Source organism: Malaclemys terrapin, chromosome 1 (genome assembly GCF_027887155.1).
Source record: "Malaclemys terrapin pileata isolate rMalTer1 chromosome 1, rMalTer1.hap1, whole genome shotgun sequence".
NCBI lineage: Eukaryota > Metazoa > Chordata > Testudines > Emydidae > Malaclemys > Malaclemys terrapin.
This window is the reverse complement of record NC_071505.1, coordinates 341,442,397-341,466,876: the sequence shown is the minus strand read 5'-3', so window position 1 is coordinate 341,466,876 and position 24,480 is coordinate 341,442,397. Positions and strand designations below refer to the sequence as shown.

At 50.4% G+C, this 24,480-nt stretch overlaps 1 protein-coding gene across 1 annotated transcript in view; it reads right to left on the bottom strand.

The window, feature by feature from the left end:
* The window catches only part of PLEKHB1 (pleckstrin homology domain containing B1), a 40,671-nt gene extending 23,189 nt beyond the window's left edge, over positions 1-17,482 (bottom strand). The window contains exons 1-4 of the mRNA XM_054015873.1: positions 17,396-17,482; positions 15,888-15,947; positions 11,920-12,072; positions 3,905-4,007 (exon numbers count right to left, since the gene is read on the bottom strand). Of these exons, the coding sequence (XP_053871848.1) occupies positions 3,905-4,007; positions 11,920-12,072; positions 15,888-15,924 (293 nt within the window). The 5' untranslated portion in view covers positions 15,925-15,947; positions 17,396-17,482. The remainder of the gene's footprint in view (positions 1-3,904; positions 4,008-11,919; positions 12,073-15,887; positions 15,948-17,395) is intronic.
* Positions 17,483-24,480: the final 6,998 nt, after the last annotated feature.

Sequence of the window (24,480 nt, the reverse complement as noted above, 5' to 3'; positions counted from 1 at the left end):
GTAAGTCCGCTGTGAAAAGTGATACTTGAACGTTTGTTAATATCACTTTTCACAGCAGCAGACTTACTAGCTAGCAATAAATAAATTGCAATGATTTTGATGTGCATATTTATTTGTTTTTCCCAAAGTTAATTATTTTAGGAAAAATTGTCAGAGGGGCCACCAGCAAGAGTTGGTGGCCGCACTCTGAGACCACCAACAAATTTCTCGAGAGAACCCCTGGACTAGGCCCTTCCTTTCATAAAGGGGCCAGGAACCTTTCACATGCCCCTGAAATGAACCAGGAACTGGGAGGAGAACCTGTGCCCCTGGGAATCTCCTAAGATCGAGACCGTTTTGGTTAGTTAGCCATGGAGGTGGCTGTTGGGATCGGAGAGGTTTCAGTTTGGCCCCCCTTCTCCTTTAAAGTGACATTATGGAATTTCCATATTCATTATCCATTGGTGACTGCCAATCTAAACGGCGCGTCAGTTTCCAAGCCAGGCCTTATCTGACAGTCTCACAAACTCTGCTCAGAGCTGAAAACTCAGCTGGGTTCTTTATGCCTCAAACATCATCACCTGCAATTAATATTCTGCAGCTGGAACCAGGCTGACACAAGAGAGGCAAAACAGACCACAGTTCGCTCTCCCATAGCTGCATCCCTCTGCAGGGCTAAAAGGAGTGAAGACTGGAGTATGCCAATGACACCAGCAGATAAAAGTTAAAGGCAGACAGGAAGCAGAGCTGTGAAAGGTGCCACTTTTACTTAACCACTTCTCTGACCCTATAGCCTCATTTTAAGAACAAAGTCTAATCTCAGCTGTGTATCACAGGGCGTCTCCGTAGATCTGCAGACATGCTACATAGTGGAATTAGATACAGTACTGACCCCTAGACTGCGTGCAGACATAACTACAGGACAGTTCGCTATTCCACCACCAGAATCTGGATTGGTTCTTAGGGCTCCTGCACTGGGATCTGCGCTCACTTTGAGTTACACCTGGGATTAGAGGGGAAAATATGTCCCTAATTAGTGAAAAACACTACAATAAAGGAGATCTGTTTGTATGGAGTAGGTGAATAAGTACAGTGCCAAGTTTGGGTTTTTTTCTTGCCTTGGGAGCCTGATCAATCAAATTCCTTACGGCTAGTGAAATTGGTTAAAGTAATTAATAGCCACCACATCTATCCATGGTACTTATCCGGTCCTCATTACTATAGTATTTGAGACCCTGTCAACTTGGAACGTAGATATCCTCACCACACCCTTGTGGGCTAGGGCGGTGCTATTATCCCTTGTGTACAGACGGGGAACCGAAGAACAATGACTTGTCCAGGATCACATATCAGCCTGTGGTAGAGCAGGAAACTCCCTAGTCCCTGTTTAGCACTATAACCACTGGACAATGCTTCCTCCGCCCAAACACAATGGAATTTGGTCTTATTCAACGCCGCCTTAACCCTAGACAACCAGGAGAAAGTAAGAGCAAGATTCCTTCGATGGGTTCACGGTCAGGAAGCCACCCGGCTCGCTGGAAGTTGTCACAGTGCATGACCCCAGTTTAGTTGGGTGTGCATGTGTCCCGGTGACTTTAATGCTGTTTGACAGCCTCACTAATCTTTAATTCCCTGTTAGCTCATTCCCTGGGGCAGCATCGTAGCCGGTGGTGCAGTTGGGTCATGTGAGCACAGCATGTCTCTGTTCTGGGGTCTAGCTTCTGATTATGCTCTTTAAAGTTATGTAAATCATTTCCCTTTTCACCTGGGAAGAGGGAGGGGGGAAATGCACACACAATGGGCCAGAGACACACCTGGTGTAAATCATTTGAAATCAATTGGGGTGCTTGCACCAGAGATGAATTTGGCCCCAGTGTGTTTCATGTCTATCAGTGACACGAGAAGCACTCGGCTCCTCTGGTGAGGGGCATCAATATAAGAACCCAGATAGCCTGATACAGATGTGGCCCAAGAATGAATCCAATGGTGCACTCCTCACTGTAATTCAAGGCCAGCAATCACCCTTAGCTTGAACGTTTTACACTCCGGGGAGGCAAGTTTGAAAAGGTGCTGGACTGAGGCCAGGGGCACCAGAACGGGGTTGGGGGGGGAGGGAAGAAGGGGAATTGTCAAGGGGCCATGGTGGCCATAAGGGAGAGTGATGGGGGGGGGACGGGGTGGAGAGGAGCAAGCGGGGGCAGGGTCTTGGGGTAAAAGGGCAGCACGGGAGGCAGGTCCACATTTCGGGCACTTTTAGGGACCTTCTGCGGCTCCTAATCGATGCCTTCAGTCTGGACCAGCGGTTCCCAAACTTTAACAACTTGTGAACCCCTTTCACTAAAATGTCAAGTCTCACGAACCCCCTTCTAAAAATGAATATTTCCAGGGATTTTCTCCTTTACCAGAGAATAAATGATAAAAAGAAGTGATCTTGGAAATATAACATTTGTTTTTATAACATGCTTATTACACACTATTTATTAATTATTATTTATCATTACAGTATTTTTATTACATTATGAAAATGGCAACACTCTTCCAAGATCTCACTTTCGTAGCCTGTAACACTTTGAATAAGCCTGTTATAACACAAGGCTCCTATGTTTCATCCAAGAGTATCAGATGTAAAACAGCATGAAAGTATTGAAGAAGCCAACTCGAAGAGTTCCTCCTACACAAGCATTCAGGTCTTGAGCAGTCCAGACAAACAACGGACGTTACAACAAAGCTTAAACTTGTTCTTCATAATAATTTTGAAAACAATACTAGCTGCCTATTTAATTTTAAAAACAGCAAAAAATATCCACCTCCCTTTCCATTTCTGATAAGGAGTTTTGAAGTTTAAATCTCCTCAGTGTGGTAGATCTGCTTGCTTTGATCTGCTTAGCTCTTGGAAGTCCAGGGGCTCCAGGCTGCTGGCCCAGTGCTGCCCGGGTCCCTAGGGACAGCTCTGTCCGCCATTAGGGAATTCCCCCCCCCTCCCCCCGAGAATCCCCTGTAACCTTTCGCGAACCCCCCAGTTTGGGAACCACTGGTCTGGACTGAGGCCTCCACTCCACAGGGCTGTCAATTACCCAGAACTGCCCTATTGTGGGGCCAGGACTACATGGCCCTGAGGCAGGAGTCCTAGGAAGAGAGCCATGCAGATACCCATGACCGTGCAGCTCCGGGTGTGTGGCTGGGAGGTACCTGTGGGAATTGCTGGGGAGGGGAGGGGTTCCAAGAGGCTGGCTGGCTACATTCTCCTCTCCCCAATTCACTCCACTTCTCCTCCACGTCAAACCAGATTCTGTCTGTCACGCTGGATTCGTAGGGTTGCCAACTAAGGTGACCAGACAGTAAATGTGAAAAATCGGAACAGGGGGTGGGGGGTAATAGGAGCCTATATAAGAAAAAGACCCAAAAATCGGGACTGTCCCTATAACATTGGGACATCTGGTCACCCTATTGCCAACTGTCCATTAGTACAAGGGACGTTATTTTTTCATCTCTGTACAAGCTCAGGAGTTGCTGAATGCTGCAAAAAGCAGCAAGAAATACTTCTGGTGAATGTAGGCGAGTACTGCTTAGTATTATTAATAATAATGATGATGAGAATAATAGTAAAAAATACTACTGGGGTGGAGGGCGGGGGGTGCTTAGCAAACAGTCCCTTAGCAATGTTGCCAGCCCTCTGCTGGAGTATGCTCCTTTCACCATGTTTGTGTTGTACAGCAGCAGGCTCCATGAAAACCGCCTGATCTTGTCCCCCAGGGCCCGAATAGAAACAAACTGTGTCTCCCAGGAGGGGATGTCTCTTGCAACAGTCCAGTGACGTTTATGCCTCTAGCAGGTTTCTGGTCATTGGCCACGAACAAGCATAAAGCACAGCAGAGAAAGGCCTGGTATAAAATGGGGGCATCCTCGCGTCCCGGGCGTTACTTACACCGCGTCGTCCTCACTCTCCGCACACAGGGTCACTTTGGAGCCGTCTCGCAGCACAATCGTCATCAGGCAGTCTCGGCTTTTCCCTTCCGGGGGCTGCACGTCTGGAAGGCAAAGCATCAGCACGTCAGAGGAGTCAGGGCAGGGGTGCAGCTAGCAACCTGAAACATGTGCGCACGCATGCATGCTCGCACACACGCACACACACTCCACCTCCTTCCCCTCAGGATCCAGGCACTCAAGTCCCTAGTCCCAGCCCCACGTAAGGGTCTCCTCCAGCCACACGCCCACGATATCGCCATGGCCCCCTGAACTATAGCCTTACTGACCTTGGGGTGTCACACAAGAGCATTGTGCTCAGGGGTTCATTGCCACTCCACTGTGAGCAAGCCTCACCCCTCCCTTTATTCAGGTGGGCATGGGTCTGTCTTGGAGAAGGGAGTGCTCACCCCCCCCCCCCCGGGCACGTGGGGCCCTTGTTGGTATCGGAGGGTACGATTTAGTTACGGAGATGAGGGAAGTCAGGGATTCCGCAACGTTACCAGACCTCTGGGACTTTGGCTTCGGCTGTCAGTGGTGGAGCCAGGCCCGTGCGCCCCCTCCCCATGGCTTTGGCAGGGACTGGGGCCGGGGCTGTACCCCCCGTGGCAGTGGGGCTGGGGCTGTCAGTCCCCCCCATGGAGATCCCGGTCTCATTCTTCCCCTTCCCCCCCCCCCCCGTTATTTTTAGTAAAAGTCACGGACGGGTCAGGGCTCCCATAAATTTTTGTCTATTGCTCGTGACCTTTGCGTGACTTTTACTAAAAATACCCATGACAAAATCCTAACCTTACTTGACACCAGACCAGCAGAGCCACCATGGGACTGGCAGCAAGCCCCACCCCCATGCCTCTGCCAGGCAGATATTGGGGGGCAGGGGCTGCTAGAGCAGGAGGCTTCAGAGATAACACGTCACAGGGATGACTGAGGCAATTTGCCCCTCTCAGATCTATTGACTGAGGCTCTCTACAGACTCAGGCAGATGTCACCTAATCACTTACACACAGGTCTTGTTTTCAATGTTTTCTTTGCAACCATGGGAGCTACAAACAAAACCACTCTCATTTTAAAGGTGCCCGGAGATTCTAACCACGTCATCCTGGGAGGTCAGGAGCCTGGGGCCTAGGCATGTCCATACAGGGCCCCTATGCCTATATCCAGCCCTGCCATCATCTCCCCCCAAGGCAGCCATGCCATCTCATGCATGGTGATGGTGGAGTCAGTGATACAGCAGGGAATATCAAGCCATGGGTGAGCAATCTAAGAGAGCCTGCCAGTAATGGCATCACAATGGCAGACCCTAGTAGTTAGGCTAATATGACAGGATGGACACCTAACCCAGAAAGAAACCCAGCCCTTCTGGACAGAGCCAGTCAGCTAGCCCTTCCCATCCCACTCATTAATAATAATAAATAATAAGTAATAAACAATAATAATAATGACTTTCACTCATTGATCTCAAAACACTTTATACAGCAGGGTCAGTACCATAATCCTCATTTTACAGATGGGGAAACTGAGGCACAGAGCGGGAAAGTGACTTGCCCAAGGTCACTAAGCAGGTGAGTGGCAGAGCTGGGACTAGAACCCAGCTCTCCCAAGTCCCAGCTCAGTTTCCTGGCCACGCTGCCTCCCAGCAAAAGACATGGGAGACACAATTCATTCTCCCTCACAGGCTGCCGAAGAGCCCTCTGGGGAAACGAGGCTGGCGGTCCTAGTCCAGAATCTGGTGGGCAGGACAGACCATAGCATGAGCCACTCACACAACTTCTGTCCTCTCCAGGAGAGAGAAGCCAAGGGCTGTCCGATCAGGGCTGAGCCAGATCAGCAGGGGGCACATGGGGGAAGCTCGGGCTGTCAAGCTGGCACCTTGGCATGTCCCAGCATGTGTTTCCATGGGCTCAGGTACTGCCCAGATGGCACGGGACCAGAACCGCTGCAGCGCTCCCAGATGCAGGATGGGCCTGAACTTCAGAGCTAGGCCTGAGCTCTCCCAGCTCCCCGGGTCAGTGGTTCTCAACCTATTTACCATTGTGGGCCACATCCAATACTACCTGTATGGCCCTGAGGATGTCACATGGGCTGGAGCTGTGTGTGCTGATTGGGCCGCAAGAGGCCCACGGGCCGCAGGTTGAGAACCACCTTCCTGGCAGTTCTGCCTAAGGGGCCCCTCCCTCAGGATGGGAGTGAACATTACCTGGCTTCACAAGGCACGGCCACTAGGGGAGCTTCCCTTCGCCTCCCCTTGTCCTCCAGAGAGGCCCTGGGAACCGGAGAGACCTGCCAACTAGGGAAACAACACAGACAGAGGCATCCTCTGCGTATGCACGCTGCTCTCCAACCCTGATTCCAGAGCCCCGGTAGCACAGCTATGCTGGGGGTGAGCAGGCAGGCTGGGAAGCTCCAAGTGACAGCGGCCGCTCCCCAGAACAAAGGATAACAGCAGCACTGCGAGGAGGCGTTCCGCTGCCGAGGAAGGAGCAGCTCCTTGTGCTGGTGGTCAGGCGCAGAGCGCTGGGAGTGCTGGTCTCAGAGCATCATCTCCAGTCTGGAGGGGACTACTCGGAGTGGACTAACCCAAAAGGAGAGAGTTCCCCATGCATATTCCCGTGGAGCTGCACTTCCCCATGAGGTCGGCTGCAACCTACTACCCAGCAGGCTAACCCTGCTGGGACTCCTGATTGCTGCAGAGGAGCCTACCCCAGCCCAGGAGGGGTGGAAGCCAATCGGCCATGTGACCTCCTCCTCGGAAGGCAAAGGGCAAACAAAAAGAGTGAGGAAGAGCGTTAATGCGAAGTCAGATGGTCTGGCGATGGCAGGGCAGGGCACTGCTGCAGGAGGAAGCTTGCAACAAGCAGCCAGCAAGGTCTGTCACACTCTGCTGGAGACATTGACCCTCGTTTGCTCCTTTACGGATACTCTGCCCTAGGGTTAAGTCAGTTTTGGGGCTGGCTGCCAGCCCTGGAGAGTGAGTCCTCTAGTTACACACAGCTGCCTTCCAACAGTCCCTGCACATGCCTTCTCCTTGAGCTGGAGAGCCCAGCGACAACTGAGGCATAGGCTAAGTGACTTGCCAGAGAAGTCTGGACTGGGAACAGAACCCTAATCGCCAGAGCCGGCTCCAGGGTTTTGGCCGCCCCAAGCAGCCAAAAAAAAAAAAAAAAAAGCCGCAATCGTGATCTGCGGCGGCAATTTGGCGGGAGGTCCTTTGCTCCCAGCAGGAGTGAGGGACCATCCACCGAATTGCCGCCGAATACCTGGATGTGCCGCCCCTCTCCGGAGCGGCCGCCCCAAGCACCTGCTTGCCAGGCTGGTGCCTGGAGCCGGCCCTGCTAATCGCCAGAGTTCCCAGTCCAGTGCCTTAACCACAAGGCCACCATCCTTCCCCCGCTACAACAGGTTATACCAGGGAACAGGCAAGAGCTGGGAACGGGTAGAGACCCAGCCCAGTTTGGGTGCCACTGTCATACCAGAGATAATCTCTTGAATGAGGGAGTGGTTCCATAGCCTATCCACTCCTTCCTTGCTAAAGGAAGAGCAAACCAGCCCTGTGATGTGGACACCTGCCCCACTAAGCGCATCAGCTCCAGTTTACACTGGCTAGCAAAAAGCTTTCACTCGCTAACAGCCTGGGACAGGTTTGAACCAGGAAACGAGAGTTGCAAGGCTTTCTATCATACCCTACATTACACCAGTTCCCTGAGCCATTCCTAAGGGAGTCTGATGTTACACTGTTTACAGTTACAGACCCCTTGAAATACAGCACTGTTTTGAAAGAAGCGACCGCAGAACACAGTTTGCCTTTCTGTAGCATCTTTCATTTCAGGCTCTCAAAGCAAACTTGCATACATCAATGAATTAAATCTCACCACCCCTGTGTGGGGAAGAGACAACATCATCATCATGTTGTTACAGATGGGGAACTGAGGCACAGAGAAAGTGACTTGCCCAAGGTCACGTAGGAAGCCTGTGGCAGAGCCATGGCTAAAACCCAGACACCTAGCCATCCTCCTAGTTCATCATCATCAAGGCAAATTCCAAAGGGATGTGGCCTCCTTGCTGAGCAAGCACCACCCGGATTGATCTCTTGCTGGGTCCTTAAAATTATCTGGATGGATGTTCAGCCTGTGTCTGTTACTGGCAATCTTATCACACCACTGAAGCTGTTGGCCCACGTGATCGCTGACCACACAGCAGCATTCCTTAGGAAATGTGCTTCTTAATTCATTGGTCTTCCTGCTAGTTGCATGCCCACAACGGGAGTTGAACGCAAGCAAGTGATGGATTAATTGGGCTCCAGGGATGCTGAGGCCCAGTCCCCTGCTCTAGTCACTGGAGGATGAATGGTAAAGAAGCCAACAACAATCCCAGATAAAGTATAGAGATAGAGCGTGGTTCAGGCAAACAGCAGCACAAAGGGAAGACTTGCAGAAGGTTAGTTTGTTGGGCCCCTTCTCCTCAGGTTTATGATGTATGGAATGTAGGTGCAGCTGGGGACAAAACTGCACAGATAAGAAGTGGCAGCCGTCTTAGCTCCAGGGCTCCTTGAGAATACCATGAGCCCAGAGGAAGACAAACATCACCAGTTGTGACTGTCCGTTGTATCCAATGACAATGTCAGACTCACAGCATTACCAGTGTTCTCTCGTGGCCATACAGTCCAACCTCCGAGGAGCAAGGCTGTGAACAAATGTCACGCAGGAATACATCGTCTCCCACTGATGACTTGGCATGACCAAAAACAAGTAGTTTGAATAACCCAAGCACTTAAAAAACAAGGAACTGAACAATTAAGGAGACATCTCTAATCCTACACTGCCCCATATAATATAAACATTTTTTTAAAAGCATTTAATCACAACACAATAACCTTAACTCTGACCTGTGGAATGTTGGGAAATTTTGTTTTAGGTTGTTTGAGGGGTCTTTTTTTACATTATTTTTGCTATCTTTAACACTCCAAAATCAAATTTTAAATAAAGGATTCTTGTTAATTGGACAATATCGGTTAATACTTTAGCAGCCAGCAGTTTTTGGATAAACTGTTTATTCCTGCCATTTCTTGCTCTGTTTGTAGTTTGTTGGGAAAAGTGTATAACACTCATTTAGGATAATATTGGCGGATATGTAGAGGATGTGTATTTTTGGAATTTTGTAAATCTATCAGTTAATGGCCAGAACTGATTGTGGAATTTGGAAGGGCAATAGCAAACCATTATGAGCAAGGAGATGAGAAATTGGGGAGGAGGAGGAGGAGTAAAAGTTTCCACTTTTTGGTGACCTGTTATCCATACCTGGTTTGATATATTTTCATCAAACTTGGCAGAAACCTCAGACTAAACCTGGCAATTTTCAGGCCAAACTGATTTGCCAAGCCGAAAAGTGATACGAGATCTAAAACTGGGCTTTAAAATAGAATCTACCAACAACCTGACCTATGGAAAGGAAAGAAAACCTCTTGCCTCTCCATAATCAAGCACTTTGAGATCCTCAGAGAGAGGGCTCTATAGAAATGCCGTGTTGTTATTGCGACTAGAAGCACAAGAAAGGAGCTTTGTGCCATAGGAATTTCCTTTGTTCCAACTGCCTGAGGGATAATGCAACTTGCTGACTCAATACAGTACCATGTATTGAGTCACCAGAACAACAACAAAATGCAAACCAAGGAAGAAAGAGAATCTCCCTCTTCACCCAAAAGAAAACCGGGCTCACATCTTGTGTAAAGTATATTCCACTGCCCTGGGCTTGTGTAGTCATTATGTAGTACTCAGACATATATTCAGACACATTCTCTGATTCATGTAGCGTCTATCATAATCAAGAGTTCAGGTTCCAAATAAGTCCACATCAACAACAGAAGGAACAGGTCATTCACAAGCTCAACACCTCACTTCAAGCAATAAGCAGCATCTCACTTAGTCACCAAGGTAACAAGCGAGCCAGCCGTCACTCCAACTGCCTAATCATTGGTGTTCTCTACATTCCCTCATGGAATGGTCTTGTCTTGGGAGACCTGTGAAAATTGGAGTTTTGGAGAAGAGACCGTTGCTTTCTCTGTGAATTGTGGGAACAAGACCAAAATGAATTTCAGGGAACCGAGGTTCAGAACATTGGCTTGGGTTTGCCTGGGCTCTGCCATCTCTGAAATGGCGGAAGTTTGACATGCGAGGTGCTTTTGAAGTTACATCTACATAGGACTGCGAAGTTGTATCTTTTGTTCATTATTAGGGGGCTTTTCTCCCTTTCCCAGAAGGGACCCAGACAACTCAGTCTTGCCCGCATTGAATACCTCCACCTCATGGAGTGGGCAGCACATTGGAAAGCTCATGCATTATTAACCCCAAAGGAAGGCAGAGGTTCCAGAGATGGGGAACGTGTTTGGATAATGGAGGCAGCACACGGCCGTCCTGTTCAGGACACTTTGGTTTAGAAGCCCCCAATGAGCTCTGCTCCTCTAGAGGTGGGAGAGCAGGCGACACATATAAGACATGGCGAGCAGAAGTCACTCACTGCCAGCTAAACAAATCTGCAGAGCATCCCTATGGATCACCTCGCAGCCAGAGCACACGGTGCAGTCGGGAAGGTCACAACTAGGACAGGGGCACGGTGAGCCGAAAGAGCAAGGACGGAACCCCAGAACTGACCCATGAAACGGCGAGTTTATTTTTATTACAGCATCCCTCCTTTAAATCAAGCAAGTCCAACAAGGCCACGACACTGAGTGTGAACATGAAAGGCAGCACAGTCCAGTGGGCAGAGCATTGCACTGAGAGTCAGAGCTGGGTGCTAATCCCAGTTCTGCCACTGACTCAGCGTGAGCTTGCCACTGCACGTCTGTGCCTCAGTTTCCCCCTTTGTACAGTGGAAGACAAGGATACTTGCCACTTTTTGTAAAGGGCAGTGTAATCGATGGAAAAATGAAGCAGTAGTGCTGTATTATTTACCAAAGAGCACCAGAATGCTCAGCTCCATACTAGACAGAGTCCCTACCCTAGCAGCACACTACAAAGACAGACAGCATGCACCAACCAGACACTGGGAACAGGGGCGGCGAGTTATCTGGGCCCGTGGTGCCCGGGCTCCAGCAATATTCAGGGCCTGGGGGCCTGGTTCCACTAATGTTTGGGGCTTGGTCTCTCCCCCGGCCCCGCCTGCCGCCCCCACGTGCCTCCCCCGAGTGTCCCCCAGCAGCCCTCAATTGCTGCCCCCGCTCACCTCCCCTGGCCCCAGAGCCTGCAGCTCACGCTGACTCTGCTCTGCCGGCTCCCGGCATCAACTGCTGCTGCAGGGTCCTAGCGCCCCCCCATCCACTAATGGCAGGGCAGGCTGCCCTTACCCTGCCCTTCCACCCTAGCCCTGAGCCTCTCCAATGCCCCAAACCCCTCCACCCCAGCCAGAGCCCTCATCCCCCCACACTCTAATCCTCTGCCCCAGCCCTGAGCCCCCTCCTGCATTATGAACCCCTCATCCTCAGCCCCACAGCCCTCACCCCTGCACCCCCTATCCCCAAACTTCCTCCGAGAGCGTGCACCCCCTCCCTCTTCCCATACACCCTATCCTGCCCCCAAACTCCCTCCCAGAGCCTGCACCCCCTCCCTCTGCACCCCCTCCCACCCCCAAACTCCCTCCCAGAGCCTGCACCCCTCACCCCCTCTTACGCCCCCACCCCCAGCCCAGAACCTGCACCCAAACTCCATCCCAGAGCCTGGACCCTGCATCTCTCCTGCACCCTAATCTCCAGCCCAGGGCCTGCACCCCAGACGTCCTCCCCTCACTCAAACTCCCTCCCAGATCCTTAGGCAGGTGGAGGGCGGAGTTTGGGGGGGGGGGGGGTTCTGGCCACCACCAAAATTTCTACAAACCTGCCACCCATGACTGGGAGCCCCAGAGGACAGTTCTCCCAACATCTTAGACGCTGCGAAAGCAAGGGTGTCGAAAACATGAGGTGCAATGGGACCCCCAGAGGCATTCGCTCACCTCTGCATTCGCGGCCAGTCTTTATGTCCCGGCAGTTGAATTTGATGTGGATCCTGCCCTCCAGGTCACGCTGAGTCTCATCCTGGTAATATACAAGGCCACCGTCTAGCCACAGGACAAACCAGTTCCTTTTCCAGCGTCGCAAAATGGAACCTGCAATAGCCAGGAGGAAGGGGGTGAGGGCAAAATCCAGACAAACATCTGCCGTCCAGATGGTAGTACGTTCCTCCTGCAGGGCTGCTGAGGGGGCAAAACATCTAACCTCTTGCTCTCACTGCCTCTGAGCGCCACACACGCCTCACTGACACAAGGAGAGCTTTGCTGATTTCAGCTTCCAGCCACTAGATCTCATTCTGCCGTTGGTTGCTAAATTAAAAAGCCCTTTTAGTTTGGGGTGTTCTTCTCCCCCGTGTAGGTTTTGACATACGAAAGGCTTGTCTTGCTGGAGACACAGACCAGACACCCAAATTGAGTCGCTGCGTCTTGCTTTAAAGCAGAAAACAACAGCCCAAAGCAAAGGCCAGTCTGATAAACAGAAACATACAGACAGCTGTGAGGAGTACTGCATGGCGAAAGCATGCTTGGGATCTTAGATTTGTCTCCCACCTGATCCCTTTGGGGGCAAGGGGCAGCGTCGCAGTAGCAGAGCAGGGATAGTGCTTCTCAGGGTACGTCTACACGGGAGCTGGAGGTGTCATTTCCAGCTCGAGGAGACATACCTGTGCTAGATCTGACCAAGCTACCGTGCTAAAAATGGCAGCGTAGCCATGGCAGCACAAGCTGTGGGAGGGGCTAGCTGTCCTAAGTGCATAACAGCAGACCTCGGACGGGATTACGATCGGGTTGGCCATCCCGCTGCTCACTCTCCACAGCTCTGCTTTTATTTCTAGCGTGCTCAGAGCTAGCACACGTACATCTCCTTGAGCTGGAAAGTACCTGGCCAGCTCGAAGCGTAGACTTACCCGCAAAGTCACGTTTCTGTCCTTGCTTTCCCCTGGCTACATGGGCGAAATCAGATGCCTCAGCCCTTTTGATGGCACAACTCACTGCCCCCTTCATTCTGGCTCAGACAGAGGTGAAAGTAAGCTGGTACACCGCAGTACGGCGTACCGGCAAGAGCTGGTGCGCCGTACCAAGGCGGATCGGCTTCCCCTGGCGGCAATTTGAAGGGCCTGGAGCCCCCAGCAGCAGCTGGAGCCCCGAGCCCTTTAAATTGCTGCCAGAGCCCTGCTGCTGGAGCCCTGGGGAAGTGGCGGCGGAACTCGGGCGGCGATTTAAAGGGCCCGGGGTGCCTGCTGCAGCTACCACCCCAGGCCCTTTAAATCGTCTCCGGAGCCCTGGGGTAGCGGTGGCGGGGCTCCAGCGGCTATTTAAAGGGTCCAGGGCTGCAGCAGCCGCTACTGCCCCAGCCCTTAAAATAGCCACTGGAGACCCACCGCCACCGCCTTCCCAGGGCTCCGGGGACGATTTAAAGGGTCCAGGGCTCCGGTAGCCGCTACCACCCCAGGCCCTTTAAATCGTCCCCGGAGACTGACGGAGCCCTGGGGTAGCGGCGGCAGGTCTCCAGCGGTGATTTAAAGGGCCAAGGGCTCGGCTGCCGCTACCACCCCAGGCCCTTTAACTTGCAGCCGGAGCCCCGCCGCCGCTACCCCAGGGCTCCGGCAGCAGGGTTCTGGGGACGATTTAAAGGGCCCGGGGCGGTAGGGGCAGCCAGAGCCCAGGGCCCTTTTAATCACCGCCCGAGCCCCTGGCTGCCGCTGCTACCCCGGGGCTCCAGCAGCGCGGCTCAGGTGGCGATTTAAAGGGCCCCGGGCTCCCACTGCTGCTATCCTCCGGGGCCCTTTAAATCCCGTTGCTGGAGCCCTGGGGTAGCGGCGGCAGGGCTCTGGCAGTGATTTAAAGGGCCAGGGGCTCCCGGCTGCCGCTACTGCAGCGGAGCCCCGTCCCTTTAAAGCTGTAGCGGCAGCTGGAGCCCCGGGTCCTTTAAATCACCCCCAGGGCTCCCAGACGCCTCTGTAGCTGGTAGCTCTGGGGGTGATTTAAAGGGCCCGGGGCTCCCAGCTGCTGCTACCACAACCCCAGCCCCGGGACGTTTAAATCCTGATTTAAAGCACCCGGGGATTTAAAGGCCCCTCCTCTTCCAGTTGAGGCCCTGCCCCCTCCTAAGGACTCCGGAGTACCGGTAAGTCCTTTAAAAAGAAGAACAGGAGTACTTGTGGCACCTTAGAGACTAACAAATTTATTAGAGCATAAGCATCCGAAGAAGTGGGCTGTAGTCCACGAAAGCTTATGCTCTAATAAATTTGTTAGTCTCTAAGGTGCCACAAGTACTCCTGTTCTTCTTTTTGCGGATACAGACTAACACGGCTGTTACTCTGAAATAAGTCCTTTAAGTTACTTTCACCCCTGGGCTCAGCTCTGCTGGCATGGCATCATGGGGGGAGCTTTGGCTTTCTACTTCCTGCCCATCTGAGAAGGAGGGGAGCAGCTGTGTTGCTCTGGCCCCTATGTAGGGCCCAATGCGGTAGAGTAGACAGCTTGCACAGGGAGTCAGCAGGCTCCTTATATCTTCTGTATATAGTCAGGTTCACTACTGAGCCCTTTTGTCTTTCTTCCTCAGGTCTGATTTACTGCAAGCTCTTTGGGGCACGGCCCTGTTCATCATTGTTTCTCCATGTAAAGCCCCTAGAGTAATTGGGGGCACTCGGGGTCTGATTCTCCTCTGCCTTGCCCCTTGCGTAGTGGTTGACACCTGGGAAAAGTGAATGGAAGGGGACGCCAGATCAGAATGGCTGTGTTCCACACCCAGTGGTGAGCGACTGCACAAAGCATAAAGCAGTGGAGAATCCGGCCCAATAGAGTTCAAATAGAGAAGGCCAAAAAGTTTTAATTAGGGTCCCCAGTGAGAGCTTTAAAAATAAAGCCGGCCGCAAATGAGCAATCGCAGCAAATTGGTCACATTCTCAGCTCTCAGCTACCACGCTGCTGGGAGGGATAGAAAAGCCTACTCTGGGGCCAGATTGTTAACCCTTGACTCACCTGGGTGATGAATTACTTGCCAGAGTAGTCTCACTGACTTACTTGGGTGAAGAATTCCTCACCAAGGGATAGCTCAGTGGTTTGAGCATTGGCCTGCTAAACCCGGGGTTGTGAGTTCAATCCTTGAAGGGGCCACTTGGGGAATCTGGGGCAAAATCAGTACTTGGCCCTGCTAGTGAAGGCAGGGGGCTGGACTCGATGACCTTTCGGGGTCCCGTCCAGCTCTATGAGCTAGGTATATCCCCATATATTATAATAAGAGGACAAAATCTGGCCCATAAATTGTTACCATGAAAGTAATGTCAACAAAGCCAATAGCTTGTGCTTGTGACAGCCTTGTGCTGTTGCAGTAATTCCCAGTCCCAGAGCAACTAGAATTGGTGTGACAGGAGCAGAATGGCATGCTAGGTATAGCCTTCATGTCATTACCAGGGCACTGCTATTCAGGAAGCATAGTGCAGTACTGGAAGTCACATGTCCTGGGTTTTCTCAAACAGAAAAACAGCCTAGATTTGTAAGGCCATCTAGCCTGACTCTTGCATAACACAGACCAGTTACACTCAGTAATTCTTACACTGAGCCCAGTAACTTGTTATTGAACTAGAGCATATACCTGAATAGATCTCTATCATCAGAGACAGGACTGTCTGCTGTCAGGTTCTTACACACTTCAGAGCCCAGTCCTCGAGGCAAACACACTATTCTGCAGCCAGTGGGTTAATATGAAATGTTTAAGCACTCGGGACCCAGGCTGTGCATGTAATAAGCACATCATCCAGCTACCCAAAGCATGTGAAGAAAAAATGTGTCCCACAATACCCCAACAACGAGAACACAGCCAGGAGAAACCAGCCCAGTGCACCCCTCCCTTCCCAAATAAAGAGAGATCTTTTTGGGCATGACACAGCTAAATTACAGACTGAACTTACTTTGTCTCCAAAGCCAGCCACTCTTCATCAGCGCCATTGCTTTAAAAGGCCTTTCCAAACCTATGAAGGCAGGAACATCAAAGGCACGGAGTTAAAATAAACAACCACATTGGGGTCTGTCATCACCATCCAAATAAACACGGCTGCTTTCCCCAAAGCTACTCGCCTTAACTACTGGGTTTCCCACATGCAGGCTTCTCCTAGCAACTTTTAAAAGAAAGTATTTTGGGTTCTAAATTTAAGAGCTAATCTGGGTCAAATAAATGCAGTATTTAATTATCTCTGTGATATGAACTGAGGAGGGAAAAAAACTCCAGCTACCTTTCTTAACACTATTAATCATGTTGGGATTTAGGGATTAGCAGCTCTCATGTATATGTAAGTGGAGAAATCCAGAACATACCTGCAAACACAGGCAATAACTCCCAAAGGCTTTGGTAACTTTCCACAGTGACTGATTGGCAAAAAGCAAACAAGTGTTGCAAATGGATGAAAATTAGTTCTTACTAGAGTTTAAAAAGCCCATTAGTGCATACAAATCATAGAAGTGTAGGACTGGAAGGGGTCCGTGAGAGGTCATCTAATCCAGTCCCTTGAACACATGGCAGGATTATGTAATAACTAACTAACCCATTCCTGACAGGTGTTTGTCTAACCTGTTCTTAAAAACCTCCAATGACAGAGATTCCACAACCTCTTTAGGCAATTTGTTCCAGTGCTTAACCACCCTGACAAATGCAACAGCCAAACAGTGGGGGTAACAGATAGGAATACACCCACTTTTTTTTAAGTCAAGAGTAGCAAGGCACAATACATTTTCAGTCTTTTTTGGGGGGGTAAATAAGAAATTTTACTACTTTACATCAGTATGTATATTACATACAATCTGAGCCAATCTATGAACAAACAAAGTGAGTAGTGTCACCTATTTCAGTGTTTATGGACAAATACACAGTATTCATAAACTACCCACTAGTTGTATTCTACACCTATACTCACACCTGTGCATGAGGGTATCCTCACACAGCCATACAATACAGCCACGCACCTCTTTAAACCATACTCCTGGACAGCACCTGGGTGTTGCCTCGAGACACATCACCTGTTAACTGTCCTCGGGTGGAAACAGCTCAGACATCCCTCTTATTTGCAAATTTAACTGGACCACTCGTGTTGACAGCAAGCAGCTGCCACCCGTGGAAATTCACGGGCATCGGAAACTCCTGTGCACTTGCGTCTGACGAAGTGGGCATTCACCCACGAAAGCTTATGCTCCAATACTTCGGTTAGTCTTAAAGGTGCCCCAGGACCCTCTGTTGCTTTTTACAGATTCAGACTAACACGGCTACCCCTCTGATACTTGTGCACAGTCAGTCCGCCTGCTAACCCCTCGCCCCCACCTGCTGTTGCCAAACAAATCCCATGCCAGCCGGGCAAACTTACAGCCAGCACAGCAGCATGGTGCACACGCCCTGACCCCACAGCCCCCAGCTCTGCGCATCCTTTACCTGGGAATATGCAGGACCCTGCCACGCGCCGCTGCTAGAACCCCTGCCTCTGTGACGCGTGGGCCAGCCGGGTGCCCCCCCCGCGCGCCAGGAACGCGCACACAGCCCCCCCCCCGCTGGAGCTCGGCTCGCACAGCACGCTGGGAGTTGTATTTTGCAGCCGGCTGCCTGCCTGGGCAGGGTAAGCCAGGCCGGAACTACAGCCCCCAGGATGCAAAGGGGCCGCTCTCGTTAATTCCGACAGGCTGGTTGTTTTGCAGGCTGGATGTGCCCGGAGCAGGGCTGGCAGAAGGGGAGGCAGGTGCCCCTGCTCAGACAGCCTGCAGCGGGGCTGGCTTGCTTTGCCCCCTCTGCAAGCTCTGATTGGGCGGCTTGCAGAGGAACGGGCTTGTAGCGAAGCCTCCTGGGCAGGGCTGAGGTGGGCATGGCCAGCAGACGCGGCCGGGCAGCCTCCGCCGGGGACCCTTCCACGCAGCCTGTGCAGCGCTGTCTATTTTTAGTCGCGCTTCAGCTTATTAGCAGAGAGGATGGGCTGGTGGCCTGGCTCGGCTTAGGAGGCGATCACAGGAAAGAAACAGACACTTGCACGCCCAGGGTTTGTCCCCTTGCATAAGGCTTTGGGGAGGGGAGAACAGCCGTGATCCCAGGGTGACCCGCTGACCAGAAAGGCACCGCTGCAGCCTAAACCGGGGCAGTGAGCTCTGTGTGTTGAGACATAGGATCACTCGCTGCCACTAGTGGTGGGAAAGCCCAGGCAGGCCACCATGAACGTGGGGCAGACACACACACACAGGGTGTCACTCAGGCCTGGGCAGGATTGTTTTCCACTGCTTTTGTCCAGTCTGGCTTTGAATGTCCCGAGTTTTGGGGCTCCCACCACTGGGACAATATCACGCCATCAAGTAGAATGGGCTGGGACTTGGGAAGAAATCCCTAGCGGGCTGTGCTGAAGATGTGGGACATGCTTAGGAGCAAGTGTGCACTTGTTTTTAGCTGTGGCTGCCTATGGAGTCTATGGTGTACGTGGGCTGTGTTTGCACATATTACATCCTGTGACGAGGGGCCTTAGACAGAACCTGGCCTACCGATTAACAAGCAGCCTGTCTGCTAATAAAGGCTGAGACCCTACCCCAGGGTCTCAAGTTATTGCTGTCTCAGACAGCTCTGTGCTCTAAGGTGCCCGTAGCTGGTGACCAGGTGCAGAGCTGCAGTGAGCCTTTCTGGAGCCCCTCCTGTGACATTCCATTCCATATTCCTTATGAACATATGCATATGATATGAATATGACATAACTGAGATATACATTATGCAAGATGGGTCTTGTGAGATATCATTGGAAAGGTTATGATTTACTGAATGCAATTATCCAATTTGTATGCCTGTATCATTTCTGTATCTGAAGTTCAGAATATTGACTATGTATCTGTATTTCAACTATGCTACTTTGGGTGATGCCCACTGCTAATACTTCAGGTACAACAATGGAAAAGCCAGACAGGGCGGATGGCCCATCAGCGAGGACAATGGGCTGTGAAAAGCTTGGCCCTCTTGTGGACCCTCCATACTGCCACTGACTCATGAACGCTATGTCAGGTGGTCTTGTCAGCTGATGCTAAACATTACCTGGGACTTCTTGTAATTTTCCACTGTAAGGGAGGGGGGTCAAGTTTGGGAAACAAAGGATTCCCGCCTTATGGAAATCCTATTTAAGGGTAGGGAGGAAGGCAAACAGGACTCCTCCGCTCCATGGCCTGTCTGCCAAAGAAGAAAGACTGTTAAAGCCACCCGAAGGGAAGGCGGGGGGGAGTCCAGACTGAGACAGGGGTCCAGTCTGAAAAGAAATATAACTGGAACTCTGAACCACAGAAACTTTGCCAACTGCCTGCAACAATATCTAGGATGAGAAATACTATTTGTAACCAATTTCTTTAGCGAAACTATCTTAGTTTAACAGATTTATTTGGGCATAAGCTTATGCCCAAATAAATCTGTTAGTCTTTAAGATGCCACCGGACTCCTCGTTGTTTTTGTGGATACGGACTAACACGGCCACGCCTCTGATACTTAGCTTAGTTTGCCTGTTTGATTTCATTTGCTTAGTAATCGGCTTTGTTCTGTTTGTTATCTCTTTTACCACTTAAAAGCTACCTTTTATAGTTAATCAAATATATTTTGTTTATTATTAAACCCAGGTTCTGTAATTTCTAACTGTGTGGGAAAGAAGTGGGCACACCTTTCTCCACATTGGGGTGGCTGGGCGCAAATTTCATAATATATCTTTGGATCTGCACCCCAAGGGAGGTGGACAGCTGGGTGCTGGAGCAAGTCCCTTAAACTGAGCCTTTCCAGAGCTGATCTGCAGCTGGGTGTGGCCCTGCCTGTGTGTGTGTTAGAGGAGGCTTAAAGAGCCTGGCTCAGCAAGACATAAGAACGACCCTACTGGGTCAGATCAAGGGTCCATCCAGCCCAGTATCCTGTCTTCTGACAGTGGCCAGTGCCAGGTGCCCCAGAGGGAATGAACAGACCAGATAATCATCAAGTGATCCACCCCCTGTCACCCGTTCCCAGCTTCTGGCAAACAGGTTAGGGACACCATCCCTGCCCATCCTAAGTAATAGCCATTGATGGACCTATCCTCCATGAATTTATCTAGTTCTTTTTTGAACCCTGTTATGGTCTCGGCCTTCACAACATCATCTGGCAAGGAGTTCCACAGGTAGACTGTGCGTTGTGTGAAGAAATACTTCCTTTTATTTGTTTTAAACCTGCTGCCTATCAATTTCATTTGGTGACCCCTAGTTCTTGTGTTATGAGAAGGAGTAAACAACACTTCCTTATCTACTTTCTCTACACTAGTCATGATTTTATAGACCTCAATCATATCTCCCTTTAGCCGTCTCTTTTCCAAGCCCTAAAGTTCCAGACTTATTAATCTCTCCTCATATGGAAGCCGTTCCATACCCCTAATCATTTTTGTTGCCCTTTTATGAACCTTTTCCAATTCCAATATATCTTTTTTGAGATGGGGCAACCACATCTGCACGCAGTATTCAAGATGTGGGCATACCATGGATTTATATAGAGGCAACATGATATTTTCTGTCTTATCTATCCCTTTCTTAATTATTCCCAGCCTTCTGTTAGCTTTTTGGACTGCCGCTGCACATTGAGTGGATGTTTTCAGAGAACTATCCACAACGACTCCAAGATCTCTTTCTTAAGTGGTAACAGCTAATTTAGACCCCATCATTTTATATGTATAGTTGGGATTATGCTTTCCAATGTGCATTACTTTGCATTTATCAACATTAAATTACATTAAAAAATAGGTTAAAGGGGGCCCATGCTGGCAGAACAGGTAGACTCAGTGGTATCTCAGCACATCAGGTGGCTTCCCAAGGGGTCCAACCCATCACACCTCCCATCCAAGGATCTAAAAGCACTCCACAAACTTTGACTGATTCAGCCTCACTGCTTCCCTGCCGGATTAGAGAGGCATGAGTGACATGCCCCCGCTTACACAGGGAGTCAGTGGCAGAGTTGGGAACAGAACCTAGGTCTTCTGATGCCTGGTTTTGTGGTCTGCAACATCCCGTTGCCTCCCATTATGCAGCCGAATGAACACTGTTTTATTTACTCTGCCTTGGAGCTGTGTTACTGAGGAGGAGACTTTGAAAAGGAACAATCCTCCTGTTTGGGAGAAGCCTGGGAAAAGCCTCTCAGTAATATTGAGCCCACAGCTCATGCTGCTGGCATCCTGGCTGTGCATACCATGAAGAAGCACGCAGCGCTGCCAGACTCCTGTGGTCAGGAACGGCTTTTGGTATCACTGAATCACAACAGCCACACTGAACAAAGACAGGGAAAACATGGACATGTGCACAGTTAAAAAAGAAACTACTACTTTATTCTGCAGCGGGGCTGGCTTTGAAACTGCCTCCCAGGCGTGACCCCTTGCTCAGCTATGTGAGGTGGGTACCATGTTAAAAGACAAGAGTCAAGGGGGGAAAGAGATGGAGAGCCAGCGAAAGGCTATTCCAGACAGCAGGAGCAGCAGAGGAGGAGATGCCCAAAGCATGTCACAATCAGGTGAAGGGATCAGAGAAGAGGCCAGTTGTAGGTGAACGGAGGGAGTGGGAAGCCGAGTAGAGAGCGAGAAGGTGTTTGAAAGACTGCAGAAGGTATTAATACCAAGGCAGCCATAAGCTCTTTGGAGCAGGGACACCGTCTCATAGACAACTGCCTTGATATTTGAACTGATTTCTGAAATGAACGGGGAACCAGTGGAAAAGCAGAATTCTGCTCCCAACATGAGCACAGCCTGAAACACAAAGAGGTTAGGAGAAGTTCTTACTATGATCCTGTCTTGTCACCATGAAGGATGGAAACCATCTGTTTATTTCTAATGTGTGTGAAAGGAACCACTTTACTCCGGAGCTTCAGTCTGTCTCCAAACTGTCCTCACATCTCAGAGCAGCTCAAGTGGGCTGAGATGTGTCCTCTGGAAGAGACTGGCATATATGCGAGGATTTGACAAATGCTGCACATTGCATTCAGTCTCACACTCCATGTCCCGTAAAAGCCACCTGTGCAATAAGTAAGACTGACAGTGGGACAGTACTATGGCGAGAGGCAATACAGGCCTAGCCTGCTCCTCTGTGCAATGAGCAATCCCATATCACCTCTCAAGATACAGGCTTCACCCGCAGTCAGATTCCTCTGATCTTGTTCGACACTCACAGCTGGACAAGTCTTGATCAATCAGATGTTTCCTGCTGTTACCTGCTGGATAACTACCTCTGAGGCTTGATCATGCAATCCTTACTGCTGGGAATAGTGCCTTTGATATCAAGGGGAGTCAGCTCAGAAGTAAGGAGTATCCACATGAGGAAGAACTGAAGGATCAGGGGCTTGGGTTTCATAGAAGGTGAACGGAAAAAAAGAAATGAATGTAATAGGTGCTGAAAAAGGACACTCAGTAAGGGTTCTAGTCACTTTCACACGCCACATTTCAAGCACTAGCACAGTGGGGGTGAAGTTTGGGTTCCAAACACAGCAGGGGAATGTTTCCGTGCAAATATTTTTTTGTTTTAATTGGAATTGAACACTTATTACAGAGACACCCACACACAAATAAAGCTAACAACTGTAAAGTAAGGAAACATCAGGATTAAGATTGCCCGTGTAACTTTAATTCCACCCCCTTTTGCGTATGCAGTATCATACAGTCTTTAATTCCATGATCACATACTATTTTTTCCACAGGGCCCCTGCCTCATTCAGTGCATAGACAGAGGCTCCCTACTCTCAGGTAACTGGCCTGCCGCAGCTCAGACTTGCAGTTGCAGGGAAAATCCTGTTTGGGCTGGCACATACCCAGTGCAGATGGAATTTGGGGGGACTTGAGCTGCGAAATGCTAGCAGGTCTCTATTGAGCATGCACAAACTGATTTTTTCTGTCATCTTCTTTTTCAGGCTTATAACTTGGCCTGATTTGAGTGGTTTTTCACAGGAATGACACCACATCCCTTGCACAAAGGCTACCCCCTTGCCAACTTTCAAGTCCTGGCTCCAAAGCATGGGAGAACTAGAACGTCTCCAGGAAAAAGACCACCCAAATTATTTAATCTGGGCAAAACAACACATTTTTCTCTAACCTAGTTCTCAGAAATAACTGACCAATTGGGGCTGAAATTTTCTTCCTCCTCCCTTCGGCCATGTGCTGGGACCTGGTGAAGTGGGAGGGCCTGGGTCCCCCTGCCATTCCCTCCCCCTCCAGACTGACCAGGGCAATCTACAGAAGGACAGACTGTACATTGGCCCATAGGCCCTCCCAGGACTTTAGAGCCTGTTGAGCTGCAGCCTGTCTGCTGGCCCCTAAGTGAACCCTCCAACACACAGATTGCCTCCTCCATGGAGCGAGGGGGGAATCAAGGGTCAGATTGTCCCTGAATCATAGTTCAGGCCTTGGGCAGGGCAACTATGTGCTTCCCCTTAGGGCTCATGGTGACTTTACAATCTAGTGCTGGCATCAGCTTTAATTACAAAGGAGTGTCTGTTATAAATACAATTACCCACATTTCACAGCTGGGCGCGCAGAGGGGCTTGTCTACACAGCCCCCCAGTTTGGAGTTGGGGTGTGAACTGCAGCCCGCATTAGCATGCTGTGCTGTAACTTCCGTGTGTGGGCGCGAACTAAAAGGTCCCTCGTTTGCGTCCTCTTTAAACAGGGTTAAGTTAACAAGAGCTAGCTACCTTCTAGTATGTGCCTGGAGTGTCCCCACCTGGGAGTTACCACGCATGCTGGAACTCATACACCCCGTACTGTGAACTGCCCGGCCCTGCAGACATGAGCCAGGGCTACACCATAAACTATCAGAGGGGTAGCCATGTTAGTCTGGATCTGTAAAAAGCGACAAAGAGTCCTGTGGCACCTTATAGACTAACAGACGTATTGGAGCATACCCACTTCGTCAGATGCATGTAGTAGAAATTTCCAGAGTCAGGTATAAATATGCAGGCAAGAATCACTCTAGAGATATCGAGGTTAGTTCAATCAGGGAGGATGAGGCCCTCTTCTCAGGGCCGGCGCAACCCATTAGGCGACCTAGGCGGTCGCCTAGGGCGCTACAATTTTGGGGGCGGCAACCGCGGCGGTATTTCAGCGGCGGGACCTTTGGCTGCCTCTGAGGGGGGCGGCATTTCAGGGCAGGACCTTCCGCCACCTAGGGCGGCAGAAAAGCTGGCGGCACTCCTGCCTCTTCTAGCAGTTGAGGTGTGAACACCAAGGGAGGAGAAACTGCTTTTGTAGTTGGAAAGCCATTCACAGTCTTTGTTTAATCCTGAGCTGATGGTGTCAAATTTGCAAATGAACTGGAGCTCAGCAGTTTCTCTTTGGAATCTGGTCCTGAAGTTTTTTTGCTGTAAGATGGCTACCTTTAAATCTGCTATTGTGTGTCCAGGGAGATTGAAGTGTTCTCCTACAGGTTTTGTATAGTGCCATTCCTAATATCTGACTTGTGTCCATTTATCCTTTTATGTAGGGATTGTCCAGTTTGGCCGATGTACATAGCAGAGGGGCGTTG